Source organism: Salvelinus alpinus, chromosome 3 (genome assembly GCF_045679555.1).
Source record: "Salvelinus alpinus chromosome 3, SLU_Salpinus.1, whole genome shotgun sequence".
NCBI classification, from domain to species: Eukaryota; Metazoa; Chordata; class Actinopteri; order Salmoniformes; family Salmonidae; genus Salvelinus; species Salvelinus alpinus.
Window position 1 is genome coordinate 34,284,474 of NC_092088.1, and position 12,458 is coordinate 34,296,931.

The 12,458-nt window shown below is 41.0% G+C and overlaps 1 protein-coding gene across 1 annotated transcript in view; it reads right to left on the reverse strand.

Moving 5' to 3' along the window:
* Positions 1-7,676, reverse strand: part of plpp4 (phospholipid phosphatase 4) — a 111,671-nt gene extending 103,995 nt beyond the window's left edge. Inside the window, exon 1 of the mRNA XM_071392574.1 lies at positions 7,144-7,676. Coding sequence (XP_071248675.1) covers positions 7,144-7,232 — 89 coding nt within the window. The 5' untranslated portion in view covers positions 7,233-7,676. The remainder of the gene's footprint in view (positions 1-7,143) is intronic.
* Positions 7,677-12,458: the final 4,782 nt, after the last annotated feature.

Here is a 12,458-nt window from a genome sequence, read left to right on the forward strand (position 1 = left end):
GCCGGTGCACTTTGGAGAAGGTGTTTCCCCGCCTGTTGCATTTTTTAAACATCCGCGTGTATAGCCATCTGCGGTGTGTGATTGCTACATTTATAGTGTGAATAAATAATAGTCAACATTTTAAGCTAAACTTTTTGATCAGTTGTATCTGCCCTGTGGGCGTGGCTTTTTAATTACAGTGTTTATATGGATTTTGTATATATCGTCCCAGAACTGGCCCAGTCTGTTTTGAACAGCCCATTACATCTTTTTTTTATCATACCCGGGATGGCGGGATGCTTATTATTTCGAGCCCTGAGTCACTGTAGAAATTGTTGTTAGGTTATCATGTTGAATTCTATTGTACTTTGCTTAAAACGATTATTGATGTGCCTGTTTAAAGTGCGCATTTAAGTTTTCTACTAATTTGCCTGTGCCTGTCATCTCGTTCTTAAACATAGGACTGCTTGGAAAATATAAGTTCTCAAAGGAATTGCTAATTGTGCGAGTTGTCTAGGCCTCTTTACAGCCGTTTTGCCAATATCATTCGGTATATTGCTATTTATTTGGACATAAATTTAATCATTTTTGTCTATTGTCTACTGCATTCTTGGACTCAAACGTTGTTTTTTTTGTACCTATATTAATCACATATTCACTGCTCTTAGCCTATAATAAAACCTTACTTCCATCTTTATTGAACCAACTGCACACCCTCTGCATAAGCTATCTTTTTGTTAAATGTGATGCTTATGTTTCTCTGTTCCTTGTTTCTCTCTTCTCTGTGCTGGAGTTCTTTTAAGAACTTGATGGTATAGCAGTAGCCTAATAAACTTGACATTAACTTGAATCTTCTCTCTTCATTTTACCCACAAACAAATTCACATAGTCAAGTAAAGCATATTGTTTTTTATTATTGCCAGTATAATTTAGCTAATAATCTTTGTTATATTTTCCATTCAACTTCGACATTTACACTAATTTGGTAAGGGTAATTCAAATCGTGTAGTGAAACAATATTTGCTGTTGGATCGAAGTCAAATAAAGGTATTTTTTATGTTGTCTGTAGAGCGGCCAGGCAGCATGCAGCTTTGACGTGCATCGTCCAAACAGCGGCTGAAGAGCGAATGCGATGTAATGCCGACATCTTGCCAATGCAAACGCTCTCCATACTACATCGGCTTGATGTATCATGTATACATGAAGTGGTAAGTGGTACAGTATTTGGAATTTCAGTACAGAAGAAAGATCATTGGTATTGTGGTAAACATTGGTCAGCTATAGAGCTAAGGGTAAAACAGAGTTAGTCTGAATGCTTTGGAAGGTTTCAGCCTGGATGACAGACTGTTTTTAATGTTCAGTATCACTACATGGCTACAATCTGTGTGGCTACACGACTACGTCAATATATAATTCAGGAATGACCTGATGGAGCACTTCCTGCCGATACGCATGGACAAATACTGGGAGCCCAATCCTGTGGAAGAGGCCTTAATAAGTTTGCTGCCAACATAACCCCATCCCAAAACCCAGCAAGGTGGTCATTGCAGCACACACATCAAGATCAAGGACACTTGAGGGCTATTCTGACTCCCCCTGTATCCATGGGCATGGTCCTCCTTGCACTACTACCTAATACAAATACACTCAAATGTAAGAATTTATCACTCTGCATCTGTAGCATTTTATAAAAGTCCATTCACTGTAGGATACTACTGTACACAGAAGCTCTACCATAACTACTTTGTACTGTTTATTTTACCTTTTATTAATGTAGATCAAATAAAATTGTATTTGTCACATGTGCCAAATACAACAGTGAAATGCTTACTTACCAACAATGCAGTTCAAGAAATAGAATTAAGAAAATAGTTTCTAAATAAACTAAAGTTAAAAAGTAACACAAAAAAATAACAATAACAAGGCTTTATACAGCGGAACCTAGTCGATGTGCGAGGGTACAGGTTAGTCGAGGTAGTTTGTATATGTAGGTAGGGGTAAAGTGACTGCATAGATAATAAACAGCGAGTAGCAGCAGTGTAAAAACAAATCAATATAAATAGTCAGGTCCTAACAAGAACCCTTGATGGGTTCTTCCTAGAACACTAGATGAATTGAGGGCCTCCCGGGTGGCGCAATGGTCTAGGGCACTGCGTCGCAGCAGACTTACTAGCCTTTAAAATGTAATTATTTATGACAATACATTACATATATCATACAGCCTTTATTTGAGGGCCTAGTTATACCCTAACACAGTGGTGTTAGGAAACTCCTGGTTTACAGGCCACATCAGGCCTGCAGTTCACATTATGCTGGCTTCCAAAGTGATGTGAAAGTCGTATTGCCAGAGTAAGAATATCCAACAATTGGATTTTTTTATTTGTATTTTTTTAACTCCTTTTCTCCCCAATTTCGTGATATCCAATTGTTAGTAATTACTATCTTGTCTCATCGCTACAACTCCCGCATGGGCTCGGGAGAGACGAAGGTCGAAAGCCATGCATCCTCCGAAACACAACCCAACCAAGCCGCACTACTTCTTAACACAGCGCGCCTCCAACCTGGAAGCCAGCCGCACCAATGTGTCGGAGGAAACACCGTGCACCTGGCTCCCTTGATTAGCGCGCACTGCGCCCGGCCCGCCACAGGAGTCGCTGGTGCGCGATGAGACAAGGATATCCCTACCGGCCAAACCCTCCCTAACCCGGAAGACGCTAGGCCAATTGTGCATCGCCCCACGGACCTCCCGGTCGCGGCCGGCTGCGACAGAGCCTGGTCGCGAACCCAGAGTCTCTGGTGGTGCAGTTAGCGCTGCGACGCAGTGCCCTAGACCATTGCGCCACCCGGGAGGCCCTCAATTGGAACTTTTAATCACCCACAATCTGCATTCAGAATGACCCGGGATTAGGAATATTGATTAACTTCTTTGATACAGGGGGCAGCATTTCCACCTTTGGATGAATTCCGTGCCCATAGTGAACTGCCTCCTACTCTGTCCCAGATACTAATATATGCATATTATTATTACTATTGGATATACACACTCTGATGTTTCTAAAACTGTTTGAATGATGTCTGTGAGTATAACAGAACTCATATGGCAGGCAAAAACCTGAGAAAAAATCCAAACAGGAAGTGAGAATTCTGAGACTGGTCATTGTTAAACTCATCGCCTATTCAGTTCCCTGTAATATATGGATATGTTTGCACTTCCTACGCCTTCCACTAGATGTCAACAGTCTGTAGAACGCTGAATGAAGCCTATACTGTGATGTGGGACCAGATGGGAGGTGTTTGAGTCAGTGGTCTGGCAGATTGCAAGTTCTTGGTCACACGCATTCCTCATGATATCGCCATGCGTTCCATTACTTATAGAGACTGAAAAGAATTATCCGGTTGGAACCTTATTGGATATAAATGATAACAACATCCTGAAGACTGATTCTCTACTAAGTTTGACCAGTTTATTCGACTTGTGATATAACTTTTTTAAGTTTTCGTCCGACGTTTGCCTGCATCTGCGCAAGCGTTTGGACGCGTGTACTACACATGCTAGCAAAAGTAGCTAATTGGACATAAGTAATGGACATTATTGAACAAAACAACGATTTATTGTGGAACTAGGATTCCTGGCAGTGCATTCTGATGAACATAATCAAAGGTAAGGGAATATTTATGATGTAATTTCGTATTTCTGTTGACTCCAACATGGCGGAGAAATGTTGTTAAGTCTGAGCGCTGTCTCAGATTATTTTATGGTGTGCTTTTTACGTTTTTTTTTTTTTTAATCTGACACAGCGGTTGCATTAAGAACAAGTGTATCTTTAATTCTGTGTAAAACATGTATCTTTCATCAAAGTTTATGATGAGTATTTCTGTTATTTGACGTGGCTCTCTGCAATTACTCTGGACATGGGCATTTCTGAACATGTAAACCGAGATTTGTGGATATAAATATGAACATTATCGAACAAAACATAAATGTATTGTGTAAATTGATGTCCTATGAGTGTCATCTGATGAAGATCATCAAAGGTTAGTGATTATTTTATCTCTATTTCTGCTTTTTGTGACTACTATCTTTTGCTGGGAAAATGGCTGTGTTTTTCTGTGGCTATGTACTGAGCTAACATAATTGTTTGGTGTGCTTTCCCCGTAAATCCTTTTAGAAATCAGACATGTTGGCTGGATTCACAACATGTGTAGCTTTAATTGGGTGTCTTTCATGTGTGATTTCATGAATGATTGATTTTTATAGTAATATATCTGTATTTGGCGCGCTACATTTTTTCTGGATTTTGGCCAAGTGGGACGCTACCGTCCCACCTATCCCAGAGAAGTTAATGGGACTACCTAAGTTATCTAAACTATCTCAGTAAGAGCTACAATAACTACAACTACTAACAGATTGGAATAGTTAATAAAAATATGTAGCATAAGTTTAAAGCTCGACTGCTAGTTAGACCTCATACACTCTCCACAAGGCTGACACACACCCAGACCAAGGTCTCCCTAGGGAAAGAGGTATTCTGACCTTAATGGGACTTCCTGGTTAAATAAAATCAAAGTCCTCACACTCTCCACAAGGCTCTGGTTAGGAATAACTCTGGAGGCTTGAACCAGAAGGAGAGCAGGACAGACAAGGTTTCCCAGAAACACAGGTATTCTTAAGGTATGTACGGATATAATTACTGCTGGCTATCACTGTTTGGCATGAGCCAAGACAGAGTCCATCTACAGATTTCAATGGCAGTCAGACCTCACACTCTCTCCACATGGCTCTTGTCAGGGACACTGGAGGCTTGAGCCAGAAAGACAGACAGACATACAAGTAAGTTCCAGAGAAAACAGGAAAATTATCCATGTCATGTCATCGTCCTTCTTACAAATGCTTTGCGTGGACAATTCATTGTACATGTTTTATTCTATCCATTTATTTAATTTGAGTCCCTTGGTACATGTTCAAATGTAAAAGTTATCGAATGTGAGCTACAAAATTAGCAAAAATGCAACTGTAGCGTTAAAAAAACTATCCCCAGGAGACCAAGAAAGTTTTAAACTATTTTTCCTATCTAATGTGAGCGATATGCATGTCAGCTTTCCTTGTCCCTCGTACAGTAAATACATTATTAACTGAATCATGGACTTTTACTGCCCGCTGGCTTGTGTTGCTGAAGTGATTAATCATGGGGCCTTCGCCCCAATGGCACTCTTTTCACTACACTCTTAAAAAAACGGGTTCTAGATGGAGAGACATTTACAGAGATGCAGGCTGAGGGGCCACAAAATAATCGATCCTGTGTGTGTGTGTGTGTGTGTGTGTATGCATGTTTGAGTGTGTGAATGTGATTTAACTGAATTCTCAAGATGTACTCAGAAAAACAGAAAGCCTTTATTTTTTCCAGCAGAAAATAGACATACTACAGATGGGGCTCTGTAACAAAAGAGAGTCTATTAGGCTTATCCGTCTCATACTAAGAGGGAATAGCTTGTAAAATTGGATTCATTCGAATTATACAAGTCTGGACTTTGACCACAGGGGTTGCCCAAGTTAAATATATGAAGCCATGTGATAATGTCGACTGGGAAGAAGTCAATTAATAATTTAATCAAAAAGTGGGTTGGATGGTTCAGTCTCTATGACACAAATACATATGCACACACATATGCACACACATGCACAGACACAAATATACAAACGGCACGTCAAGTAACAAGGAGTTACGGACGTATGCCTCCAGGATGCTCTCTACCAAGACCCTTAAACTCAGCTAATACGCATCGACTTCTGCTGTCAAATTAAGCCTGCATAACCTCATTACCACATTATTTAATTATATACCGTTAGTCAAACCTCTTCAACCGAATGTTGCTAACATAGCCCCAATCACTGTAGAATCTGATAGTTGGATATTTTTATAAATGAACATGAGTCTTCAGGATGACAGCATACATGGGCTATTTCCAAATGGCATCCTATTCCCTATATAGTGCACTACCTGTGACTAGGGCCCTATTCCCATTAAATAGGGAAAAGGGTGCCATTTGGGATGCAGATATGGAGGAAGGCTGGCTCCTCCAAGGACAGAGATTAATAATAGACCCAACAGACAGACGTAGCGCTTAGGCTACAATCTCCAAACCTGAGATGTCATTTAATTTCTGCCTGAATGACAGATGGACACTGCTAGGTGAGTCATAATAGACCAAACCTGAGGCAACAGGGATCATTTCAAGTAGAACATTATCAAATAAGATTAAACAAGAGTAGATGTGGTCTGTTTCAATTCAGGTTAAAGTCCTGTAGACAAGTACAATAAAATATTCATTTCAATGTTGCATGTGGGTTTCCTTCCTTCTCTTGGGTATTTTATATCCATAGTACCCATTTATGCTAAACATGTTTAAAAAGATTAACTCTAATGCGCTACCATGCATGAAAATCTCTCTCTCTCTCACACACAAACACACACCAGCCTCAAATGGGGTTGAATGTAGCCTAATTGCCTTTTGTCGTTACAACATGATGAAATTCAATGCAACTAATTAATCCACTTGTTAAAGCAACATGTTAACAGTCAATGGAACCGGCTATTGGAAAGAGGCAGTCTCCATGGTGCTAAAATATGAGGGAAGACGAGGTGCTGTCCTTTCAGCACTATGGCATACGCTCAAGCGGCAAGTCGCCTTTGCATTGCAATCGCCCAGTCAACCACATAATTCATTATAGGACTAATAATGAAGTAACAGCTATGAGACTTTACATTCTACATCGAACCACACTTATGTGATGACGAATAACATTGTTTCTATGTTTGAAGCATATCATGGTCCATCGCTTATCTCAAAATCTAAAATTATGGATGGGGACATAATCACTGAATAGAAATCGAAGCTCAGAACTGGTCATAGAACATTAGATGTATGGCCCTGCCTAACTGACTGAGTCATAAATCTATAACACGATGGATCATTCAAGTGGAACTGAAAGATAGCTACTGTATCCTCAGCCATTTCAAGAGCTCCGGAAGGAGGGCAGTGGTAAGACTACTCAATAGACTCATTTCTTGAGGAGGAATACACATTTGTTTATCAAAATGAGAGTTGACGTCAAATACATTTTTTTTTACTATCGCAGTGCTTGCATATGAATGGTGTACTTACACAAAAACTCCGAAAAGAAGAACTCGTATGCCAATCTCTAATGCCAGCTCTCGTATATTTTTCCTCAGGTCTGGAGGTGACATATTCATGATTCTTGAGACAATCCGCCAGGTAGAATTGACAAGCAGGAGTGGTCAATTCTCTGTGCTCAGTCTATAAAATAATCCACCTTTTGTCTGGGGCTTTTTCGGTGTCAGGCGCTTCGGGAACTAGTCGTTGTGCACATCTGTCGCGACTCAATCACCTGAAACAGAATCTCCTCTCTTCGCCGCTGAGGCTCCACTGTCTGATGTCGCAAGAGAATTCTCCTTATTGCACCTCATCTGATGAAAACTCCTACTTTATTGCATGAAAGTCTCCTTTCTCCGTTCCATCAATTACCCAGTTAGGTGAGAGACGGGAGAGAACGTTGGGCACAAAACTATAAGAGCATCGAGGGAGGGATGCAGACTCTCCTGAAAGGCGGGAGATGGTGAGAGGAGGAGACGAGGGGAATAAAGGAGGAAGAAAGTGAGCAGGGATATGATGCTGAGTGGCACAAAGTGCATATGGGGAGTTGAGCGAACACGTGAACTTTCTCTCTCCCCCTTTTTCTCCCTCTGTTTCTCATACCCTCACTCTACCAGAAGGAGCGGGTGACTTTTTAAACTGGTTTATCGGATAACCAAGGAGCGGTTAAAGGGGTTGCCTTGAATTTGACTGTAACTTACAGACAGCTCAGTGGCAAGTAAAATTATGTATTTCATATTACAGTATACATACTTTAATATAAATTCGGTATCAAAGCAAGTACTGTGAAATGACGCATAGTACAATACCATAAAATGTACTGTATTATACTGTAACATTTGTTTTAATGCTACCATAAATGGAATGAATGAATGAAATTCATTGAGGGGAGGGGCTTGTATGTCGAACTATTTTACTGTAATTGCATGGGATTGGTACAAGCTTCTAGGTAAAGTGTTTACACATTACAGCATATTAATGAATATTTGGTGTTTTATACGACTTACACTTTAAGAGGCCTTGTCAAAGGCTTCCAAACTGGCAGTGACTACAGGGCGAAACAGACCAAAAGGACATGGCAAAGTTCTCAACCATTTAAGGTTTTCCCTGACAAAATGTCCCTAAGCTTCTGCGCATGTTTTGGTTTCCACAAGACACCCACAACACACTCAAAAAGTCAGATTCCACAGCCACAAAGACAAACTTGGCAAAAATGATTTAATTTAAGGTTAGCAGGGTTAATACAGACCGTTTTTTTATGCTGCTGATAATCGCTGCTTTTTATCAATGCATAGTCACTTTACCCCTACCTACATGTACATATTTCTTCAATCACCTAGACTAACCTGTACCACTACACATTGGCTCGGTACCAGTACCCCCTGTATATGGCCTCATAATTGTTACTTTGTGTTTTTTTATTTATATTATTATTATTTTTAAATTACAAAGCCCATTCATAAACATCGATATCCTGCCAGGCAGGATCTAATCTACATTTGCCTTGCATTTTAGTTATCGATGTGATGTTTGGCGGAAACTATTCAGTCAGTTCTATACCTGCCTGGCTGAGTAGCAGTGTGGGTGGAAGGAGCGACCTCGCCTTGCAACCAGAGTGCGAAACACGTGACGAAGTCGGATTCTGAGGCCGAGCCTTCTCTGGTCTCTACTAATGGCTCCCACCATTAGCTCTGACAAATTGAAAACCCTAGTCATTGGCGACTCCATTACCCGCAGTATTAGACTTAAAACGAATCCTCCAGCGATCATACACTGTTTACCAGGGGGCAAGGCTACCGACGTTAAGGCTAATCTGAAGATGGTGCTGGCTAAAGCTAAAACTGGCGAGTGTAGAGAGTATAGAGATATTTTTATCCACGTCGGCACCAACGATGTTAGGATGAAACAGTCCGAGGTCACCAAGCGCAACATAGCTTCAGCCTGTAAATCAGCTAGAAAGATGTCGGCATCGAGTAATTGTCTCTGGCCCCCTCCCAGTTAGGGGGAGTGATGAGCTCTACAGCAGAGTCTCACAACTTAATCGCTGTTTGAAAACTGTTTTCTGCCCCTCCCAAAAGATAGAATTTGTAGATAATTGGCCCTCTTTCTCACCCACAAACGGGACCAAGCCTGGCCTGTGAGGAGTGACGGACTCCATCCTAGCTGGAGGGGTGCTCATCTTATCTACCAACATAGACAGGGCTCTAACTCCTCTAGCTCCACATTGAAATAGGTTGCAGGCCAGGCAGCAGACTGCTAGCCAGCCTGCCAGCTTAGTGGAGTCTGCCACTACCACAGTCAGTGTAGTCAGCTCAGCTATCCCCATTGAGACCGTGTCTGTGCCTCGACCTAGGTTGGGCAAAACTAAACATGGCAGTGTTCGCCTTAGCAATCTCATTAGAATAAAGACCTCCTCCATTCCTGCCATTATTGAAAGAGATCGTGATACCTCACATCTCAAAATAGGGCTACTTAATGTTAGATCCCTCACTTCAAAGGCAGTTATAGTCAATGAACAAATCACGGATCATAATCTTGATGTGATTGGCCTGACTGAAACATGGCTTAAGCCTGATGAATTTACTGTGTTAAATGAGGCCTCACCTCCTGGTTACACTAGTGACCATATCCCCCGTGCATCCCCCAAAGGCGGAGGTGTTGCTAACATTTACGATAGCAAATTTCAATTTACTTCCCAAAAAACTACGTTTTCGTCTTTTGAACTTCTAGTCATGAAATCTATGCAGCCTACTCAATCACTTTTTATAGCTACTGTTTACAGGCCTCCTGGGCCATATACAGCGTTCCTCACTGAGTTCCCTGAATTCCTATCAGGCCTTGTAGTCATACCAGGTATGACCTTCAAATACCATGTACAGCAAGCAGGCCAGAGATTGAATGTGTGCAAGGTCACTTTCATGTCTGTGTTCCAGCTAACCAACAGCCGTCTTCAGGCAAGTGAAAATATGAAGAGAAGAATACCACATCATTTTCAAACAGCAGAGTCTCAATTTCGGCCAACCCAGGAGTGACATCTGTGGCAAATGTGATGCATTCTTCACTAAGATGTCAGCAGCAACATCTGAAGAGGAGAAGAGTAAGATTGCAGTTGAAAGTGAGTTGACTCAAATCAAATTGTAGAGACAGCTCAAGGATGATCAAAATAAATTGGATGCACATGAGCTCAATTTGGAGTGTGGTAACAAAGAGGTGTGAATACTTATGTAAATTAGATATTTTTGTATTTCATTTTCTATAAATTTGCAAAAATTCTAGAAACATGTTTTCACTTTGTCATTATGGGGTATTGTGTGTAGATTGGTGAGAAAAAAATATTTAATCCATTTTGAATTCAGGCTGTAACACACACATATATACTGTATATATACACCGTAAAGGTGCATCCAGGTGAAAGCTATGATCTACTTCAATCAGTGTAGATGAAGGGGAGGAAACAGGTTAATTAACACCCAAACAAGGGCACTGCGTTCATCCACCTCTGGCCTGCTCGCCTCCCTACCTCTGAGGAAGTACAGTTCCCGCTCAGCCCAGTCAAAACTGTTCGCTGCTCTGGCACCCCAATGGTGGAACAAACTCCCTCACGACGCCAGGTCAGCGGAGTCAATCACCACCTTCCGGAGACACCTGAAACTCCACCTCTTTAAGGAATACCTAGGATAGGATAAAGTAATCCTTCTAACCCCCCCCCCCCTTAAAAGAGTTAGATACACTATTGTAAAGTGGTTGTTCCACTGGATATCATAAGGTGAATGCACCAATTTGTAAGTCGCTCTGGATAAGAGCGTCTGCTAAATGACTTAAATGTAAATGTAAATTAAAGAATTATATTTAAGCCTTGAGACAATGGAGACATTGATTGTGTATGTGGGCCATTCAGAGGGTGAATGGGAAAGACAAAATATTGAAGTGCTTTTGAACGGGGTATGGTAGTAGGTGCCAGGCGCACCGGTTTGAGTGTGTTAAGAACTGCAACACTGATGGATTTTCATGCTCAACAGTTTCCCGTCTGTGTCAAAAATGGTCCACCACCCAAAGGGCATCCAGCCAACTTGACACAACTGTCAACATGGGCAAGCATCACTGTCGAACACTTTCAACACCTTGCAGAGCCCCTGTCCCGGCAAATTGAGGCTGTTCTAGGGGCAAAAGGGGGTGCAACTCAACATTAGGATGGTGTTTGAATTTATGACTAAACCATGATTGTAGGGGAGTGGGGTAAATTGAGTCAAAGGGGTAAGTTGAGCCACCATTGTTTCTAGGAAACACAACATTAATAATTTGACAACATATTTAGGAATAGGTCATAATTTCACAGAGTCTGTAAAGGAAGAATCCACATGGAAAAAGTGGTAAGCAGATTAGGTAAAAGAAAAACAGATTTTCAAATGAATGCATTGTGTTAAAGGTTTCATGATGCTTGTATCTTGTTCGGTTCTAATTCTCAAAGTAAATAACTCAACAGACACTAGAAAAGCTTAACCTTTTGTCAATAGGGGGAGCTGTTAGCACTATTTATTTTTTTACATTTCCAAATTAAACTGCCTCGTACTCAATTCTTGCTCGTACAATATGCATATTATTATTACTATTGGATAGAAAACAATCTCTAGTTTCTAAAACCGTTTGAATTATGTCTGTGGGTGAACCAGAACTCTTTCTACAGCGAAAGTCATGACAGGACATGCGAAGGTCTGAAAAATAGTCTCTGATCTCGGATCAGTTTAAAACTCTGTGTGTGCCCTATGGATCGAAATGAACTGCACCCGCCTTCCCCTGGATGTCAGTAACCAATGAGAAGTGGAATGGTGTCTCTACGTGTTTCTCAGAGTTTATAAAAGGCAATGGAGTGAGATGTCCCTTCTTTTCGACGCTCGCCAAGGCGCAAGAGGGGACATCAGAATGGCATGTTGAATAGCTCTTGTTATCGGGCTAAGATATATCCGTCTGTGATTTAATTCGAAATAGGTGTTAGAAACATCATAACGAAGTTATTTGAAACCGATTTATATCAGTTTATGCGAGTATATTGCTATTTTTCGGAATTTCCTTAGTATTGCGTTTGAGGATTTGGACATGTGTGTGCCGTGTAGCTATCGTTAGCTGCTAGTTCCGAAGTTGAAGAGGTCGTTTTACAACAAAGCAACGATTCTTTTGGACAAAGGACACATTGCCCAAGATACTGATGGAAGCTCGTCCAAAAGTAAGAGCTATTTATGATTTTATTCCGTATTTATGTGGAAAAATGTAAACGCAGTTGTCGGCCATTTTTTGCGGCACTAGTCTGG